Source organism: Macaca mulatta, chromosome 4 (genome assembly GCF_049350105.2).
Source record: "Macaca mulatta isolate MMU2019108-1 chromosome 4, T2T-MMU8v2.0, whole genome shotgun sequence".
Classification (NCBI taxonomy): domain Eukaryota; kingdom Metazoa; phylum Chordata; class Mammalia; order Primates; family Cercopithecidae; genus Macaca; species Macaca mulatta.
The window spans coordinates 6,799,033-6,821,057 of NC_133409.1; the positions used below are offsets into that span (position 1 = coordinate 6,799,033).

The window sequence follows — 22,025 nt, forward strand, 5'->3', positions numbered from 1 at the left end:
AGTTATGTATGGTACTCTGTGAGACCGTGTAAAGGTTGTTAACTCTAGGAATCATACAAGAATTCTGGTATTAACTTGAATAACAGCAGTTTCCTCTGTGGCAGTCATTTACCTAAGATTCATTTTCCATTCGTTTATAATTTCTTTCTCTCTCTGTGATGGAGAAAAATGTATTTTTAAAAGAAGCAACATATTTCTGTAACAGAAAAATGTATTTTTAAAAGAAGCAACATATTTAGGGTTTTATTAACTTAAGATTTTAGAACTTAAATTTAAAGTGTATTTTAGTGAGATAATTACTATATCATGTTTATACTTATATGAAAGTTATTTATGTCGTTGGAAACAGTAAAATTCTAAAATATTTTCTATGATTTTGAGTATGCAGCTGTTTAAATAATACTTTTAGAAAAACTGTATTATCCTCAGGCTAGCTTAATGTTTAATGAATTAGTCAAAATAGGTCACATTTTGATGAAAGTATAGTGGTTATTACAGATGTGATTTAAATTACTCAACCCAATGATTTAAAACCCCTTGAAAATGAGTTTAAAAGCAAGATTTTAAAAAAAGCTTTAAGATGATCATTTAGAGAAAAAAAGAATTGAACCTAGTTTCTTTTCAAATTCTATGCGTGACTTTATTTTAAAGTAAAATAATTAAAATGAGGCTAGATGGCAGCTTCTAAACAAAGCATCCACTGTACATCCCCCACATGTTTGCTGTCTAGTTAACCACTTGATAACACTTAACCACTCTTAACAGTTATAATTAAAACTACCTCATAACAGAATTCTGGTCTTCGCTTATATATCAGTATACTTTTGAATACAGAAATTCAAAAGAAATTTCAAATAATCATTATAAAATTAGAGAATGTGTGTTTCTCCTTCTTTTCCAACAAAATAGTATATCCTTGGCTGGCCAGGTTTACAGAGTGTGTGGCATGGGATTGGGGGCAGTGTGGGAGGGCTGGGCTTCCTTTTTGCCCATCGGTAACTCATCTGAAGTACTGCAGGCTATGTGGTCTGTTTTGCCTTCCTTTGGTAAAGTTCTGTGATTCCATGATCTTCTGGTGTGGGAAGAAAATCTTGAAATAGGATGATACTGAGAAGGCAAACCTGCACACTGGGGAGAGGTGCCCACTTCTTTCAGGTTGGAATATCTGCACACCTGTGATAGAGCCTGTGCTCTTTATCTACTCCACTTGATCTGGAATAATTAATATATGAAGGGGAGAATGGGGGAAAAGGAAAGGAAGATGGGAGAGAGAGATGCCTTGTCTTTATAACTCTTACAGGTGTTAGTAATTTGCATTTGGCTCTGCCTCTAATGTCTGGATTCCTCCTACTCCCCCATCCCACTACTGTCACCATAATTCAAGCTGCCCTCACCTCTCATCTGAACTACTGTAGTGTTCTCCTGAGTGATCACTCCGAACCTGCCCTTCCCTCTTCACGGGTCTGTAAGTCATCTCCACCCAGCAGACCTGAGTGATCCTCTTTAATACCTGTATCAGGCCACTCCTCTGGGAAAAGCCACCAAGATTTTACCGTCAAACTTGGAATAAAAGTTAAACTCCTATCTTGTCTCCAGCCTGTTTCTCCAAACTTAACTACATTCTGTGTTTCACCTCACTCAGTGTGTCGTAGCAAGAATGGCATTTCTTTTTGTTCTTCAGACCTGCCTTGCTTGTTTCCACATTAGGACTTCACATGCACTTCTCTCTGCTGGACCTTCCAGATCTTCACGTGGTAGCCTCCCTTTATTTATTTACTTATTTACTTATTTATTATTTTATTTATTTGTTTGTTTTTTACCCAGCACTTGCTTCATGAAACTTTTGACCTGTTGATTGTCTGCCTTGCCCTACTAGAACATTATTAACCTGAGAACAGGGTCTATTTGGTTCTTTGCTGTAACTGCCTGATACATGCAGGCATTCAAAACTTTTGCGGGTAAATGAACGTAGTTAAACCTTCTGATATTATGTGACTAAGAATCGTTTTATAGGAGTTGTGTTGGGCTCTTCTTCACTGTTTTTAGTGACTAGGTTATATGAACTCACACCAAGAGTAGGCTTAGCATGGACATGATCCCTTTCACAAATGGTTATTAAAGCACATTTGGAGTTAAGGATCTATCCCAGTTAGCAGTCAGTTCTACATTCCATTCATGCGTAGAAATAAAATGTTGATTCCAATTGATAGTTCTGTACAGCCATGGCCATCTAACTGGTTTGGAATTGGGAGTAAAAAATGAGTAATTATATTTATTAAAGACGTTTGATGCCAAATTTCTAATCTGTTTTATTTTTTGTGCTTTGTCTAAGTAATTTTAACAGTGAAATGTAAATAACTATTTTACAATCCTTTCAATCCTTATATTGGCAACCTTATGTTGGGAATAATTTCTAGCGAGAAAATTGCTTTCATGTATTTTATAATGCCCAGTTCTGTTGACATTTCTTTTGTTTTACAGATTTATGAAAGTGTTTTTGAGATAAACCTTATTAGATTATTTACCATGATAAACTGATTATTTTGGCAAATATAAATTAGTGAGATTGAATTATTTTAAACATATGAAATATTTGTAAACGGTAGTTTTTCACATTCGATTTGTGTTTAAATGAATTTACCTGTTGGAAAAAAAAGGTCATATATTCATTACTTTAGAAGTCCAAATCCAAAAATATTCTTCAAGCCACAAAGTTCTTAGAAACTACCTCATTAAGAAAATTTTACAGTTCCCTGATCAGTGTAAGGATAAATCTTCACATGGCATCTATTTGGGGTTACAGGAAGGGTATGCATAAATCTAACCAATGTTTGTAAAGTGATTTAGTCTAACCTGTAAGAGACCTGATACCCTCTTGAAATGTGTCCTTACAAAAAGTAAGGTGGTAAAGCTGATGATTACTTAAATGGGCTAAAGGAAGCGAGCTGATGGAAAATAAAGAACTCTGTGATGGATGGTATCATAAGAATCAGGGTATTCCAGGTATCCAAACATCTTAGCTTGAGCTAAGATGTGCTAAGAGCACTCCTAGAGCAGAGTCTCTGCCAAATTGACAGATAAATGCTCCTAATGTGCTGTCTGCCCAGGTCAAGACAGGCTCAGGAGCTAGGGCAGGACTGTGCCCACAGATGGAGAATGTGGACCTAGAAGAGGTAAGGCAGTGGTTAACAGCAGGGGATTGCTTATACTCATTAGAATTGAGATAGGAGCTAGAAATAAGAGCATCGTCTCACTCATTACACACTTTTTTATATCCTTGTTGATAATTTGTCTTTTAAAATTATGTAATTTGCTTTATAAAAGGTAAAGTTGTACATTACACTTTCTTAATTACTACCACTTAATTATTCTGTTAAGTATAGACTTCACTTAGGGTAGCCACATATCACTAGACCAAATCTATTCAAATTGTAGGGGATCTGTCTTTGATTTTTTTAAAGTGATTATTGTTCTTCAAGAGGAAAGATTAAACCAAACCATATTTAGAAAATAAAGTCAGACATGGAGTACATAATTATGAATGCAAGCAGCTGAAACGGGAAGAGTCATTTTGGTTGAAAGACTGGTGTTGAAAAGAAATATCTGCTAATGAGAAGCACAGTGGAGGCTGCACCCAGCTCACACACTCGCACGGGGAGAGCGAGGAACAAAGTTACACAGCTGCCTCCTCCTCTGGCCTTGCCACAAATTCCTGTCCCTTTGGAAAAGTCATTTCTGTGCACCTAGACTTTGCTAATATAAAATGAAAGGATTGGGATAGATTTTCTCTTAAGACAGCTTCCCACTCTAAATTTCTAAAATTCAAAGAGAATGAAAGCCTGGTCCATAGCCATAAAAGTGGGGATTTAGATGACAGCCTAGCCAAAGCTTACACTGTATTTGATTTCTTCAGTAGCATTGAGGCAACAGGAACATATGGGACTTGTGATAGAAATGACTCCCGTTCTTATGATTAAAATGACACTAATTTTTCATTCCATTTTACTGTCCTGGCTGTCACTTCTATGTGCTGTTTAATGAAGTAATACGTACTTAAACTTTATTCCTGAAATACAGAAGTCTTTCTAGTCCTTATTATAAATGTGCAAATGCTATGCTGACCAGTCTTACATTGTTGTGTTCTAGAGACCGTGTAATTGGTTTGATGATGACTGCCTGTGACCTTTGTTCTGTGACAAAACTGTGGCCCGTTACAAAATTGACGGCAAATGATATATATGCAGAATTCTGGGCTGAGGTATGTTCTTGATTCTTATATTGACATAGATAGTGAGGATAAATTAAATGTGTGGATAAATTGCTAAGAATACTCAGTTGTTCATGTTGATAGTTATTTCAGAAAGCTCTGGTGAATGAGATACTGAAGGATTTAGCAGATAAAAAGAGAGAATGATTGTTCTTTTACATATTACTTGCGTATGTGTCTAATTCTCTGAGCTCAACTGAAAGAGTTTAGGAACTTATTCACTGAACAGTGGTATAGTATAACAGTATTATATAAGTAGTATTCTTAACGGTAAAGTACTTAACAGCTGATCTTTCCTTCGTTCATTCAATAAACATTACTGGCCATCTACTTTGGAGAAAGTACTCAGAGGGTCCCATAATATGGGATATATCCGCCTGCAGCTAAAAATTCAGGAGAATAATTGTTTTGCACCATAGACATTGAGAATATGTAAATATAATCAATAGCTCAGCTGCAAATTATGTGTTCTGCAGAATGTGTGGAATGTTCACTCATAATACTCCTGAAACAACACAAAATTACTTTTATTAGCACCTTTTCTTGATTTATCTAATTTATCAGTAATGTGTATTGTACTGCTCAATTTGCTTATGGAATTGTATGTAAGTAAGTAGAATGTAATTCTCCGATCCAAATGAGTCACAAATACCTAAGCCTTTGCATATGCAAAAACTACTTTATGAAGAAAGCTGTAAATCTTTTGAGTACCTCTTCTGGTTTGAAGAAATAAAAGTAAATTTGGAGGACAAAGCAGCTGATAATTCCATCATACATCTCATTCATACCGAAGCATGTATGTAAAACATAAACAGCAAATCATTCAGCCATGAGTTTAGTGGGAAGAGTTTATCATGTTGAATTATTTCATAATAATAAAGCCAAAGTAGGTTTACTGTACGAGGATAACAGACCTTGAGTTGATTATACTCCTGGCATGATTTCTCCAGAATGCCTTATACATCGCGTATGCGTGGTCTCGCATGAGCTTTTTCTTTATTTTATTGTGTATGTGTCAGAACCTAGTTACCATCAGACTGAAGTAGGAAGATTGATTGTGATGCACAGTTGACCCTTAAACAACACAGGTTTGAACTGTGTGGATCCACTTATATGTAGATATCCACTATGTAAATATATTGGAAGATGTTTTGGAGATTTATGACAAAAATACAGAGCAGCATACCCTAGAAATATTTTTAAAATTTAATTTAGGTATGCCGTAAGTGCATAAAGTATATGTAGATACTAGTCAATTTTATCATTTACTACCATAAAATACACAAAAATGTATAAGTTAAAATTTATCAAAACTTATACACACACTTAGAGACTGTGGAGAGAAATGTAAAGAAACAGAAGCCGTGTTAAATCATAACTGCATAAAGTTAACTGTAGTGCATACATACGGCAGTACTGTAATAATTTTGCAGCGGCCTCCTTTTGCTATTATGGTGAGTTCAAGTGTTACGAGTATCCACTTAAAATGCTGTGTTTAAAACACTCTGATGCTAATCATCTCTGAGCCATTCGTCTCTCCAGTAAATTGTGTATCACAGTAAAAAGTGATATCTGGTGGTTCTTGCATGTTTTTCTTTTTTTTTTTCTTTTTGAGATGGAGTCTTGCTCAGTCGCCCAGGCTGCAGGGCAGCGGCGCGATCTCGGCTCACTGCAATCTCCGCCTCCTGGGTTCACACCATTCTCCTGCCTCAGCCTCCTGAGTAGCTGGGACTACAGGCGCCCGCCACTACGCCCGGCTAATTTTTTTTGTATTTTTAGTGGAGACAGGGTGCATGTTTTTCATTGTGTTTAGTGCAATACCGTAAGTCCTCCATAACACCATAGCACCTATACAGAGTTACACTAGGATGCTAGAAGTGCTCCCAAGAAGCAGAGAAAAGTCATGACATGACAAGAAAAAGTTGAGTTGCTTGATAGGTTCCCTAGATTGAAGTCTGCAGCTGTGGTTGCTGACATTTTAACATAAATGAATCCCGTGTAAGGATCACTGCAAAAAAAGAAAAATTCATGAAGCCATCACTGCAGCTATGCCAGCAGGAGCGAAAACCTTGCACTGTTTGTGAAATGTCTTTTTATCGCATACTAAAAACGCACGTTTTGTGTAGGTACAGGATTGCTATGAGAAAAGCATAACCATAGACTGTAATATGATTTCTGTATTCTAGATGAATGTAGAAAACGTGCAGTCATCAAATGACAACTTAAAGCAAAAGGAAGGTGCAGGATTAAAAGCTGGAGAATTTAATGCCAAAATGTGACCAATCTGTAATGGAGATGTTTTTCCTTTATATTATTCCCTGGTTATTCAGTCCACAGATAATGATTCAGCTCTCTGCGTGCTCTTAGGTGCACGCAGGTTGAAGCCTTTCACCAACCTCAATAGTCCACAGGAAGAAGCAGGAATACATTCGCCAAGTCCTGACAGTTGATCTCAGTATCTATAAAGTCCTGTCTCTTCCCTCCATCCTCACGATCCTTCCCCTCTTCAGATCATCACCAACTCATGCCTTGAGTACTGCCACTTTCTAACTGAATTCCTTGCCATTACCTTTTAGAATTTGTGCAGAAATCATTAATAATGTGGTCTTTGGTGCCAGGTTGCTTGAGATTCAAATTCTGCTTGGGCACTTGGTATTTAACCTCAGGCCAGTTTATGAGATAGGGATGATAATAATTCAGATTCCATCCGTACTGTGCTTCTGATCCCTTGTTGTAATACAGACCAAAATCATGACCTCCATGTGGAGAGCCCCATGTGGCTGGCCCCCTGCCCACTGCTGTGCAGGCATATTCCCTGTCTCAGCCCCTAGCTGCCATTTAGGTCTTTGTTCCGTGCAGTCTCTGCCTGGGGCACGCTCCTGCCCTCTGCATTCTGTGAAAGCCTCAGATTGGCTCAGCCCTCCTAATTATAAGCATGGTCCGTAGCACTGGATTCTTTTCCTTTTTAGCATTTTTGTTTTGAGTACATATTCAAATCATTGTTTGTTTAAAAAGCTGTTTCCTTGTTGGACGTTTCAAGTCTTTGAGAGCGAGGGACTTAGTATGTCTCACTCACTTTGAATAGAGGAGCAAAAAGTTTGAGACCACTGATTTTAAATGTAAAGTGATAACGATGGAACTGCAGCTATGCTTGACATGGCTTTGCTTTGTCAGGACAAGTGCTTTGGTCCTGTACGTAAAAATACTCAATTATGGTTATAGTAATTTGATTGTAGACCCTATTTTAACAAGTCTGGGAAGTTTCTAGGCTGTACTTCTGATTTCTAAAAACATGACTAGTGTTACTAAAATAATAAAGAATATGAGGGAAGAGTGGGAAGTTAGGAAAAAGATTAGGAAATCTTCAGGAAGAAGATTGTAACAAGTTTTAACTTTAGCAAATAAATAAAAAGCAAGATAATTTCTAAAATCTTTAAAATGGGAACAGCGTATCCTAGAGTACTTCATGAGGATTAAATGAAGTAATATTTACAAATTACTTAGCTCAGTGCCTGCAGCATAGTGAATCTTTAGTAACTATTACGTATAACTGTAGGTTAATCTTTAGTAACTAACGTAGTGAATCTTTAGTAACTATTCCTATAATTGTAAATTAAATGATATGTGTAGTTTGTTGTACTGCGTCTTTACTAGTACATTTTAGCAGAGTGTTGTTGTTTATTCTTCCTCTGTAAATATTCCTCTGGAAAGCCAAACGTCACTGAGTTCCATGCACTTGGAAAATCATTTGAAAGAGAGAAGGGCCTGGAGGTTATTCCATATCTTGTTACTGTCGTTTCTCCTCACTGTTCACTGTATCTCCTCTTATTATAACATTTATTTACTAACTTCTGCAAAATGAAACCAGTAGTGATGGCTGGGGTTCTGGTAATTCAGTAGTGGAGAAAATCAAGATAAAGTACAAAATAATGATACATTAAGTTTTTCATTATTTTGATTGTTTTTCCTTAACAGCAACAAACATTATTTGTTTTGAAGAAAATTAATGAATAAAGGGAACATTTCAATAATATCAAAACTGTATAACAATTTGAAATTTGAGAAAGCATGACTTTCCCCCCATTCATCTTAGGGTGATGAAATGAAGAAATTGGGAATACAGCCTATTCCTATGATGGACAGAGACAAGAAGGATGAAGTCCCCCAAGGCCAGGTATGAATTATTAAAGTAAATTGTAATTGCTGAAGTCAAATAGTTTAAGACGGGCATAAAATCGTACATGAATGGAAAGCATATGTCATCATATAATATGTTAAGGGAATGGGTTATTACAGGCAGATCTGGTGATTATTAATATGGAAACTTTAGAAATTTATCTTACAGGATTGAGAATTGGAAAAAGAACAGCTGTTTACACTGAATAATCACCTACTCAAATGAGCCTTCACTTCCTAAGACACTCAGGAAAGTAGATGCTAAAAGAGTTCATACCCTTAATCTGGGTTTGACGGCCAACTCCAACCACTGATTTTGGTCGCAAGGCTAAAAGCCACAGTGAGGAATCCTGAGGGCCTGGCTGCCTCGTGGACTGGAAAGACTTAGTGCTCAGGGGACAGAAGCCAGGACCACTTGAAACTTTCTCCATTTAGATGGAGTTTGGGGACAATAAGACCAAAGTTAGGAAATCTCTGTGGATTGAAAGAATTCATACTACCTTTGCCAGCACTCCTTTCTTCAGCTGCCATTGCAGTAAATAGGCTTTCTTTTCTGACTTGAAATAGAGGGGGTAGAAGATTCTGAATTGTTTTATTTTTAACAAACAGAAAATATTTTGTCATTGGCTAAACAAAAATATTTTTGGAGAGTTACATTATAGATTTTGATTCAGGTTCATTTTTTCTGACAAATAATGCTTAGTACTTTAGTGCATTTTGTGTTTTGTCTCAACATAAATTGACATCAACTATCCTCTTTTCAGGTCATACTACATAATTTATGTTTGTTTTCCAATGTTTTGAGAGGTCTGTGCCTCGCTAGTTTTGCATGCGTGTATGTGTGGTGTAATGTATTTCTGAGAGTATGGTTTTTGTTAAGTATCTAATCTTTTATTTATTTATTTTTGTGTGTGTGTGTGTTGTTTTGTTTTTGTTTTTTGAGACGGAGTCTCGCTCTGTCGCCCAGGCTGGAGTGCAGTGGCGCGATCTCGGCTCACTGCAAGCTCCGCCTCCCGGGTTCCCGCCATTCTCCTGCCTCAGCCTCCTGAGTAGCTGGGACTACAGGCGCCCGCCACCGCGCCTGGCTAATTTTTTTTTGTATTAGTAGAGACGGGGTTTCACTGTGGTCTCGATCTCCTGACCTTGTGATCCGCCCGCCTCGGCCTCCCAAAGTGCTGGGATTACAGGCGTGAGCCACCACGCCCGGCCAAGTATCTAATCTTCTAATGGCATAACAAGGAAGTTAGTCGTGGGCAAATAATTATGATACAGATAAGTTTAGAAAATGTTTCAAAAAATCCACAGGTTTTTGATAAGTTCTCAAATTTCCCTACTTTATTTAAAATTGATTTATACACAATTTAGGCAAGTCCACAGCCCACAGAGGGCACCAGTACAACAAAGAGACTGAATGAATGGCCATCGCCTCCACTCATGCCCCTGGCTAGGTTTTCTGATGGCGTGGGCACTTTTCCCTCTTGATTTGAAACGGATCCTGAATACCTATCGTGTTTGCTGTGGGTGTATTTTGCAGTTTTTGTCACCTTTTACCACTGTTTATGGAGTTTTCCCATATATGGAGTCACAGCTGTCAGTCATTCCTGTTTGGTGTCTGCTTTTCATAATGTATTTGAGAAGTCCTTTCCCACCTTGAGAGTAAATATATTTGCCTATATTTTCTTTAGTTTCCTCTTTATTACTTTGCATTTGATTGATTAACTTGTTTGGAATGTGTCTTCTTGTATTATTTAAGATAGGGAACTAAAGGTTTTTCTTTCCCAGTAGTTTACAGTCATCCCCACAGAAGGCCTGGCATAGCTGGAAATTTCTCATTCATGCTGTCAGCAATATGGGTTTTGCTCTCGTGTTTTTAATTAAGATAATAGTTTGTTTTAGAATAGTTTGATTTTCATTTACAGCCTAATAAAGATTTAAAGAAAAAGTTCTATGATCAGTTAATATTCTACCAACCATATTGCTTCTAAATAGTTGATGACTGTGAAATTATTATTTGCCATAATAATGAAATACTCTAATTTCTGATAATTAGTATCTTTTCTGGGACCTTCTGCCCCATGTCATCTGCTAAATATTCGAATAAGAAAGTCTCTGCATGAGCCATAAAGTTAAAAATGGAAATAACACAGGTGCTATTTTAGTAAGAGTGCTATGACGATAGACTTTGTAACAGGAGAAAGCAAAAAGGAACCACACAAATCCGATCCTCCTGTATGCTTCAGTGCATATCACTGAAGTTCAGTACTTTAGAGAAATTGGTAAGCTGTGATTTGGGGTCACCTCATCTAGAGAGCTATTTATCTTGTACATGATGCAGCCACTTGGCCAGTGACTTATGTCTGGACAAGCTGTGTTATCTGGCTAAGAGTCACATATCTTTTACATCTGGTCTTTAGGTGGCCAGTCTTATTTGCACAGTGACCCAGAATTCCTAATGAAATATTCTCTGTGTATTGTTTAAAGTACGACAGATTTTTAAACTTTGAAATGTGATCTATTGAAAGAACAGTAAATGGGAAGAGCTATGATAAAACCAATGACATTTATTTGAGTTCAAGTAAGAGGGCTGGGAGGATGAGTAAAATATTGGGACACCACACAGGGCACCAAAGCCAAGAGTAGCAGACAAGCAGAAAGTACTGCTGCACACCTGAGCATGAGGGCAGGAAGAGCCATATGTGCGGAAGAATCGCAGGCTTTATGTTGAAGTGTCTGCAGGAAAGCACTAAAGGTGACTGGAGATAACACAGTACTTGAATGATCAACTGACTGATCCATTAGCGGAATATCATTTAATGTACTTGGGTCTTAGATTTCAGTAGGTATTAACCTTTGTAATATGTTTTGAATCTTCATGTGTTTTATTTCTAGAATCCATTTTAATGCATTTTAAAATACAGTCTATAATCGTAGTCATGGAACCTAAATATCACATACAGCAAAACTAGAACATGTAATTTTATAATTAGGCCTCCGAAACAGAACCTTCACTGAAGAAATACAAATATCACTAGAATTGCTAATATGCACTTTTGTTTCTTGTCCGTGGTTTTCGCACGGAGGCAGCTTGGGTTCTACAATGCCGTAGCCATTCCCTGCTATACAACCCTTACCCAGATCCTCCCTCCCACGGAGCCTCTCCTTAAAGCATGCAGGTATGTACTATGGTTCGAGCTGTAACAATATTGTTTCTAAAATCACTGAGATCTGTATAGGATTTTTTTACTCCACTAGTGTGTTGTGGTCTGTGCGTGTGTCTAGGTATCGAGTTGTTGTGCTCAGGGGCTCGGGGCCTCCTTGCCTGGCTTCCCCAGAGGCACGACTTCTCCCCTTTGGTTCAATTCTCCTGAAAGACGAGCCTCAGGCACCTTGGGTGCTCGGGCAGCTTCTTCTGGCCGCACTCTGAAGAGAGGGACAGTGGGAACAGGCTGGGGGCTGGGGCCAGACACAGTCAGGGCCCAGATGACCCAGTGACTGGGAGAGTCTCTGTCTCGGTGTGGGAGATCCTTCCTGCTTTCGTACGCCCACGTTCAGTCTGGGTGGGGTACCAGGTGTTTCTTTCAGAAAGGGCGTGTGTGTGGTTCTTGCAGGACCAGCTTGGTCTCAAGCCTTATGAGAGCTGCATCTGTGCTGAGGGGACCTTGTCCCTGGAGGTCCTCAGGCCTGGGATAGAAAGCCCTTGACCAGGCTGCCTCATTTTGCTAAGTGATACGTGGAGTCGGTCCTGCAAGAGGGGCTCCTGGCTCTCATTACTCGTACAGCCACAATATGTCCCTAAGTAGTACGCTATGTATATGTGAAGTGTCTATTCATATCAAGTCCTTCATACACCAAAAAGGAGGAAGAAGTGTTTTTTTATTATTGTTATTTTGCAGAGGACCCGCCCAATGCTGTTTTTAAAAAAGACAAGGCAGTGGTGTCTATTGAGGATGCCTGAGCAGGAAGAGACTGACGAGATCACACAGTTTGTTGTTTAAATGGAAGAAGGGGACCTTAAATTTTGGATAACCGCTTCGTCTTTAAGTCTTTTTCTCCTTCCAACAAGACATTGAAGCATCGTTATCTCTTCTAGATTCATATTTCTCCCTATTCCTTTCTTATCCTTTTAAAAGAGTGAACTCAGTTAAGAACCTTGGGTATTTTTAAAGATTTTCATTTTACTTTAAAAATTCCCTCTGAGGAAGTCAAAGGGTTATAGCCAGCAGCTGTGCGTGTGGGTCTTTTCACGGCTCTGGGCCATGTTTTAACTACTTAGCTATAGCTCTGCCTGGGGTGGGTTGGAGTGGATGCCCTGTGGGAGGACGGAGGACAGACACTGGCCAGAGAGTTTTACACAAAACCAGAAACTTAATATACTCTTATCTTCTGCTGTTGAAATTTTTTTTCTACTTTTTTCAAGGAAAACAAGACCAATAGGCAATATTTAAAAATTTATATATATAAGAAATGGTTTCTCCTTCCTCCCTGCTCCTGTGGAGATAAACGTAGCATCCCACCTTGTTTTGCTGAGCCTTAATTGACCTTACTCCCTGGTTAGTTTATTAAAATCTTACCTTATTACAAAAGCCTGAGTCATAATGGGCAATATGGAGTGTGAGGCCAGATCATTCTTGAGGGAATTAGGTTATAAAAGTTTGTGCAAAATTAAAAAGAAAGTGGAATATCAATGTAAATTCAAAGGTGTTGTTTAAATAAATACTAAGCAATCTTCAGAAGTCCTTTCCTATCCAGAAATCCTGTGTGTTTTATGCCAGGTACTTGGAAGCCAGGGCATGAGTGCTGACTGCGTGTGCCCAGCACTGAAGGGAGCTATGGAGGTGCCTTCCTTGTGGAACTCTGAGAACATGGTGTCCACTGTGTGGGCAGCTCTGCCTCATTCCTGCTTCAGTATACTTGGCTGGACCACATAACCTCTTAAAGGCCATTTTAATCTTATTAACGCTTAAAAAGTTTATGATGTATCCTCAGTGTTCAAGGAAACATACCAAAATTAGTGTATGGCTTTTTCCAATATATCGGAAGTCTCTAGGGTCTGGAAAAATAATACCTCATGATATGTTACAAAAGTTAAAAGAGCCACACTTTTCAGTTATATTTTAGAGTTTTGTCTGTCTGAATGTGTCTTAGAATGTTTGCTAAAAGAAATTGGAGAGAATTGTAAAACTGTGTCTCATAGGAGTTTTGTATTTCGCAATGCCAAGATTGCCACGTGACTTGACACAGGAATGTGGCCAAGAGTTCTTCCGGGGTAGCCGTGTAGAGGAAGATGGTTTTGCAGTGATTTGGCTAAGAGCTCTGCCGGGGTAACTGTGGGGAGTAACATGATGGTTTTGCAGTGGTTGTGATCACACAGCTAGAGAAGATTACGATGCCTGTGACACTTGAATTACAGACACTGAGAGAGAAAGATTAGAGGACTCGAGAAATGAGACCGCCTTGGGTGAGGACTTACCAGAGCACTAACATGGTTTTACTATAACAAGAAAATTTCAGGTGTAACTTAGGATGACTTTGTACATGTGACACACTGCTCAGAATAAGAGCAAGTGTAAGATGGTGAGGTTTAGGCCTCCTGGGAGACGCTCTGTCGACACTTCTCAGTAGGAAGGTCCCTGTTGTCACCGAGTGTTCCTACTGCTCTGGGACCTCCTCCTTTCCACGATCCTGCATATTCCTCAGTATTAAAACCTAGAGCTCTTTCCCTGTTCAAGTTAATCCTTTCTAAGAAAGGACGTATGCTGAGCCCTAGCATTTCTGCTGCGTTCGCGGTCCAGAGCGGGTGGACCAAGGTGCCCCTGACCCTCTGGCGCCTCTGAATCTCTTTCCTGAGCAGCCATCACAGGAGCCCGCCTGGCCACGTCATGCTGGTAACCATGTCGGAGGGCCCCACACAATGCTGTTGTGCAGGGCTATGCCACAGGACTATTTGGTTAGTTTTCAAGACAAAGTCCAGAAATCCTTTATTCAGCTTCCCCTGAAACTGCATCTTTTATCCCTAGGGATAATCTCAATCAGTGGGAGAAGGTGATTCGAGGGGAGGAGACTGCAACCTGGATTTCATCCCCGTCCGTGGCTCAGAAGACAGCTGCATCTGAAGATTGAGCACTGGTCACCCCGACACGCTGTCCCACCTACAGATCCTCATCTTGCTTCTTTGACATTTTTTTCCTTTTTTGGGGGGTGGGGGTGAGGGGAATCTATACCTGGTAACTGGGTGCAAACCTCTTCAGGAAGGTAACATCAAGTAAATAAGTCAAGCAGAGGACTTCCTGCCAGTCTCTTCTGTGGGGCATCGTAGACACTGAGTAACCAGGACCACCCCCGTGTTCAGAAATCAGCTGGCCAAGTGACTCCATTTGACTTGCAAACCAGCCTTTTCTAATAGGCTAATATTGCTGAGGCCTTAAAGGAAATGGACAAAAATTCTTCAGAAGGGGTACTTTTCCATTGTATCTTTCTAATAAGGGTTTAACATGGTACTATTATGGTATTGTACTTGGGCTTTCACATCAATGTTGCTTTGATGTTGTTGGTTATAAATAGGAATTTTTACACATTACTATTGTGAATGGTGAATGTTCATGTACGACCTACTTGTAATTAACTTGAGTTGTAGTCCACAGCCTCAGGACAAATGTCATTGAGGTTACAGGGTAAGAAATGATGGCAAAACGTCAGACTCTTATTTCAGAGCTTCATGAATTTAGTTAGACTAAACATAACTCTTTAAGTTAAAACTAAAGGGCTGAGATGAATAAATTTAACACTGAAACAAATAGATTTCCTGTCCTTTTGAGAAGAGATGAGGTATACCTTACAATAAATCTCAGAACTTCAAGTAGCAGTTCAAAAGATGTCAGTTTTTAAAATTGTTTTTGTTGTCGTCTTGGCAGTTTTACTGAACCCTTTGCATAAAGAACAAAATAAAAGCAAGGCATCATAATTTTTTGAATGGACAAGTCTTATGGACATAAAGGGTGCATTTTTCATAATGATTCCTTCATAGTTTCACTTTGTGTCATTGCAGAATTTTAGACTCTCATTCACAACGAAAGATTAATTCTAAACATTGTTTAATTAAAGTACCATACATTTCTCTTTTAAACATCAAACCATAAAATGTGTCCTTTGTAATTTTACTCTGACCTGCTGCAGTCACCTCTCATTTATCTCTTTCCACATGCTGCACGGTCATATTTCATGAGCTTTCTGTCCATAGCACAGAAACAGAAGCAGAAAGCAGTACAGTCATGTTGGACCTTCTTTCTGTTCTCTTTACTCGTCTCACAGATCAAATCACTCCATAGAAGTCTGTGGATTTCGATGGTTTCTTCTATACAGCTTTTTGGTTGACTAGTATTACTATACAATGTAAGTGTTTTAAAAAATACAAAAGTAATACTCTGCCCCTCTTCCTACAAAGATTATAAAGCAGTCACTTCTGGTGCATATTAATACTTTAAAGATTTTCAGCACAATGGCACAGTAATCTCCAAACCTGAATTAGACAGAGACTCACTCAGGAAGTGACAGGCCAATCATAACAACATATTCACGTTTCATGTGGCAGGAAACTGGAATGTCAGTTTGAATAAAATGCAAAAATATGCTTCTACATATTTACTACCATAGGCATTTTGTTCATATGAGCCTGGTTTGTGCCAAATTAAATCAGAGGCTTCTACAACATGGTTTATTTATGTTGTGGCAGAGTTGGCTCTACATAAGCACTGTTCTTATTTTAAAATTAACACTATGTGTTCAGTTTTCTTGTGGGCTTCTGAAAGTTGCCATCTTCCCTACGTGGAGCTCCATTTGCTATTTTCATTATACACTATGAGGTAAAATGTAGTAACGAAAGAGATAGAAATACCACTGTGGCTAGATATATATACACACACATATATATATGGATGGATGTAATATATGTAGAACACACACATAGATGTATATAGGATGCACACTCATGTATGTAAACATACATATACATATGTGTATATATGATACATACACATACACACACGCACGAGAGACAGAAGGAAAGAGGAAGAGAGAAGCAAACATGTAGGAAAAAATATAAATCAACCCCATTCTCCCATTCGTTAAGAGCAATGATTTTTCTTGACGGAAAATGCATATTACTTGACAGTTGACAAGAAAGTGTCATTTTTGTGTTAGTGTATTCATATAACTGCATTTGAACAAGATACATATTTTTCTGCATACAAATTTATGAAGCTGGATTCTACCAAATACAACTTTAGTCACAAAAGTTAATTTAGTTATCTAATTTAACTTGGAGACTGAATTTCAGGAAGGGATATAAATTATTTAAGATTATTGTTTAATTACAAGAATTTTAAAAGAATGTATGAATTCTGTTTTTTAATATGGAAAATATGGCGGTAGGAATCTCATGGCTACATTTACATTTTTAGGTTATTACAGAAAATTCTCTTAATTTATTATGGTCAAGTGTATTATGTAATCTCTATTTAGAACAGTTTCCCAAAGGAATGTGATTGGATTTACTGGTTGGTTAATTTCTTGTGAAATATTGTCATAATAGAAGCACAGCATGAACAAAAGACTGTATTCTGATGTAAACTGTCAATATTGCTTTTACCATGTGTCAGATTTACTTAGTAATCACAGATTTACCTAAAATAAAAGGACTCGGGATGCAGTGATATTTAGTTAATAATTTGTTTTGGAAAACATGCAGTTAGGAGTATTTTTGTATTTTGTCAGATGTTTAGGAGACAGACTTTTGAGTTCTGTTTCTTGTCCTTTTCCCAGATCTTTTCTTAAAAGAACAATGTGACACCAGAAGCCAAGAGATGGTTTTTACTAACAACAGCTTTGATGAGTTCCTATTAAGGTCGTATTGTGTATTGTGCCAAATTTTCCACCCAGTATAAATTTAGTAACCAGCTACGAGCATATGTAGGATATTCAATTTGCAGACACTTATATTGGTTATGTTGGTTTATAATAGACAAGTTTTATGGTCATATGCAATTATTCCATTATCTTTTTGGACACGGTGAATGTGTTTTTTAGCGGAAAATGTCCTTGGAAACATAAATGCCTGCCAATACCATGAAATATTGAATTCAGGCAATGTGAATTAATTAATTAGAAAAGGGTCAAAGGAAATACAATGGATGTGGAAACTAATTCTAAAAAATAGCTGTATTAATAGGGCAAAGCCTCTGGTCCATTTCCCAGCTGTACTTCTCTCTAAGAGGTGTATGAAAAACCCATCTTGCAAAAGAGACCAAAATATTAGACACAATCGTTCCCATTCCTGACTCTTCAATGGAAAAGGAAGGTACAGATGTTTACAGTGGTGCCCCAGGTGACTCGTTCTCCATACAACAAAAACAACTAATTGGAAACTACATTTGTTCAATATAGGTTTCCTCTTTTTTGGCATGCTTTTTAGATTTTTTTCATTTTGTAAAATCTCAGTTAATTTTTCTTTATTGGTATGTTTGTGTATACGAGACATGTTTGTACAGGATATAAATAGATGCATCAATCCTTAGATACCTGGGTTTTTTAATAGGTTTAGGTTTGGGTATTGTGTTTCTTGTCTTTTAACTCAAAATTAAGGTTTGAGCTTTAATAGGACTAAATTATTCACCTGCCTTGGCCTGTGCCTTTATTTTAAATACTGCAATTTTAATTCTTCATTCATGTATTTATTATTTTGCTTTTCTTGCTTAACTATAATTGAAAATATTTACAGGAACTCACAGTTCATTTTATCAAGTTGAATGAATAGGATCATCCTCTCCTCATCAGATTTCTGTCCTTTATTTGACTTCATTGACATATACCTTGGTGACTATAACCAGCGAACTGTTCAGATTCAGTCTTTTCGGCAAGAACTTCAGAGAACTGTGACATTGGTTATGATATGATTTTTTGGGGGTTTCAGGTACCTAAGCATGATTTTTAAAATCACTTCTGTCTTTACATATTTCAAACATATGTTTGCTTTTGACACTTTGCAGATTTTATTTAGGATTTAATTCTTTAAAGACTGTATTTATTTAGTCACTATAATGAATCTCTTCTATTGCAAGTATTGAGCTGATTTTTAAATGATGTAAAATGTAGATCAGCCAAGTATGTCATCCATTAGAGTTTCCCCATGCTTTCAGCGCATGGCCGTGAGATCTTGACGTGTGCATCAGTATTTAGCCAATACATATTTTGCTGGCTTCTTTAACCATTTATATTGTTTAAATTAGTAATATCCAATGCAGTGCACACTTTTTTGTCTTTTTTCCAACGGAATATTTTGGTTGTCTGAAACATTGGATGCATTTTATATGATAAAAATAGCAAGAAAAATTTAAAAAGTGTCAGCGGTGTGCTGGTTCTAAATTAAGAAGATAGAACAAAGAGAAAGACATTAATGTTACCCAAGAAATACATTTAACATCCAAAGAAGCAATGCTGTCCTCACTTGGTGTTTCTCTTCTCAACCCAGCAATGGAGAGCAGGGCTTGCGAAGCCATACAGAGCCCACCTGCCCTTTCCTGCAACTGGGAGAAAACTAATCAATGGCACGCAGAGCCAGGTGTGGCCCTGTGAGGCAAAGGATAATGTCACCTCAGGACCAAGGTGGAAACTTACAGCTGAATCCAGGGCTTACTAAGTAGGGAAGTCAATTTACACATTTCAGTTTTCCTCTGATGTCTCTGAGGTACTGTGTATTTGCAGAAGTTTAAGTAGAAGGGTTTTGTTTCTATTGTAAGTTAAGCTCTAAAAGTGTATTATCTAACCCTCTAGCCCAATTGAAATATTATATCATGGGCGTTACAGCCTTTGTCTTTTTCTTTATTCACCTTAATACCCAGTCCTATGCTGTATCTCCAATAGCCTATATAAATGACATATAGGAATATTATTTTCCATATGATCTGTCGTATGGTGTATATGCTATGTGTTCATTTCATGTGCAAGTTGAGAGTGTAATAGATTTACCCAGAGAAGGTATTTCTATACAATGCCCCTACCTATTTGAAATTACATGCTTGCCCAACACACTGTGAAATAGTTACCAAAATTTGTACAAATGCAGCATCTTCATTCTTCCTGAGAAGACAAGATGGCTTTCTTTACATGAATATATGAACAAAAGAGATCCTAGATCCATATGTAGCTAAGGCATCTGAGAGTTTGCTGTTGATAATCTTGCTGACCAAAAACTACTGGAGAGTAATACAGGTTATATGCTGTCAAAATTACAATGCTCATAAAGAACTGACTTGTAGAGTCAATGAACCTGTGTCCAGAATTTTAATAGGCTCTCTATTGGAAGGAGAAAGAATTTCAAGTTAATGGCATCTAACTTTATCATAGTTGATAAGTTAGTAAATTTTAAAAAATGATTTTATATGTATGACAAAAATCTTTGTAAAATGCGCAAGTGCAATAATTTAAAGAGGTCTTAACTTTGCATTTATAAATTATAAATATTGTACATGTGTGTAATTTTTTCATGTATTCATTTGCAGTCTTTGTATTTAAAAAACACTGTTATGTTTGTATAATAGAACAGTAATCATTTATTATAATCTAGGCAAGTTGTAAATAAATTCATAATTCAAACAGCCAGTATATATGCATATATGAGTGTTATATTACAAAATCTTTGTTTTACTTACATGGTTAAAGCAGCAAGAATTCTTTTGTTGATATGTAATTATACCCATAAAATATATATATATGTATGATACATGAAATATATTTAGAAATGTTCATAATTTTAATGGATATCATTTGGTGTGAATAATTGAATACAGAGTTTTTAAAATATCTTTCACGTATATCACTTGCTCTCATTTGTGGGGAAGATAATAGACATTTCACAAAAGGTCATTTGAAAACACTCTAGGCCTTGTTTGCCTAGAAAACACCAAGTTTACATTGAATTAACGTGTTTTGTTTGCTTCACCTATTTTCTACCAGACAGCACAAGACAATATAAAATGCTAAATGTTATGATTTACTAACTCGGAGTCCATTCTGTAATTTTAAAGATTCAGATAGTGTGTAGGGAGCCCGTGGTGCTGCAGTGATGGCTTCAGGTTACTGAGCCAGCAGCCCTGAGTGCCAACCCACAGGCTCCCCCGGGAGCTTTCCTGGCCCTCAGAGTCTTTGCGTCAACAACGCAAATGCACACTCACTAAAAGCACACCCTCCTGAAAAGAGAAGTGCTGGGCAAAACGCAGTCATGCGTGTGTGTTTATGTGTACGTGTTGGGATTCTTTCTCCTATAGGAAAACACATTCAGGCCTAAAACTTCACATACTGTGTACACAGTGATAAGTATACCCATGATCTTTAAAACTCTAGGTAAAGAAATTATGTTTTCATTTTGACTATCTCTGCTTGCCATCAAATGAGTAGGCAAATGATAAATATGTAAGACCAAAAAGTTAAATTTTATTCCCTGATCCTCCCTAACCTTAAACATATTAGAGCTAAATGTGAGAGGCTTAAACATATGAGTGTCCATAGCCTTGTGAATTAGAAGGAAAAGGAATTCTTCTCCAATACCAAACTCTTACTAATGGAATGCCCTACAGATGCATAGCACTATACATATAGTAGACAGGATTTTTGTTAAATATTCATTTCCTGTGAAAAAAAATGCTGAGCTAAAAATAAATTTCATGAGCTAATATATCCATAAAGTTATTTAGTAATTCAAGTTGCAGATGGGCACTCTGTAAAGCTGATCTGAATTTGAATCCTTGTCTTAACTGTGCATACCTTTGATTTTTCCATCAACTGTAATGCAACAGTGTTGAGGAGAGTAAAATTTCTCCATCACATATATTTCCTAATGCAAGAAGAATCCTCAAAAGCAACACTTATCAAACAAACATCTATTCAACAAGCATTTTATTAGGCACCTAGTTTGTGGAAGGAAATGGAAGGAGAAGAGATTAGAAGGAGAGGACGGGATGTCATGTTTCTGTAGGGTTGGCCCTCACACCTTCATCTTGCCAAAGACAAAGTCACTTAGCCATGGATTCCTGTGCACTTGTGCCTTTCTGTAAGGACTGTTTTCATGATCATAGTTACTGCAGTCTGGATGGGAAAGCACGCATTTAAAGACCTGAAGATCTCAGATATTTAATTACAATTTTTAATTTCAAAAACCCGCAATTGATTCAATTCTCGTAAGGGGAAACTGAGCTTGATGAGACAGAAACCAGACAGAAGCATGCCCCTGCATGTCTACAGCTTTTTCCTCTCCCACACCCTTCGCCCACTATCAGAAATAAAAAAACGCCTTCCACTGCAGATCTAGACGTTTCCTCGACAGTGAAGAGCAAAGGATAGTGACTAGAAGAATCAAATCAGGAATTTATTTGAAATATCAACTTCAAAATTCTTAGCTGGTAGTTGTATATATTCAGATAATGTCTAGCTTTTTTGATGTCTATGTCACTAATTAGAACTCCTGCTCAAAAGGATGACCTTAGAGCGTGGTAAGTCGTCATTAAAAAGAAAACAGATTCAAACATTTTAACAT

The 22,025-nt window shown here is 37.5% G+C and overlaps 1 protein-coding gene across 1 annotated transcript in view; it reads left to right on the forward strand.

Annotated features, from left to right (window-relative positions):
• Positions 1 to 20,098, forward strand: part of PDE10A (phosphodiesterase 10A) — a 345,368-nt gene extending 325,270 nt beyond the window's left edge. Inside the window, exons 19-22 of the mRNA XM_028846990.2 lie at positions 4,147 to 4,258; positions 8,361 to 8,441; positions 11,528 to 11,616; positions 14,461 to 20,098. Of these exons, the coding sequence (XP_028702823.2) occupies positions 4,147 to 4,258; positions 8,361 to 8,441; positions 11,528 to 11,616; positions 14,461 to 14,563 (385 nt within the window). The 3' untranslated portion in view covers positions 14,564 to 20,098. The remainder of the gene's footprint in view (positions 1 to 4,146; positions 4,259 to 8,360; positions 8,442 to 11,527; positions 11,617 to 14,460) is intronic.
• Positions 20,099 to 22,025: the final 1,927 nt, after the last annotated feature.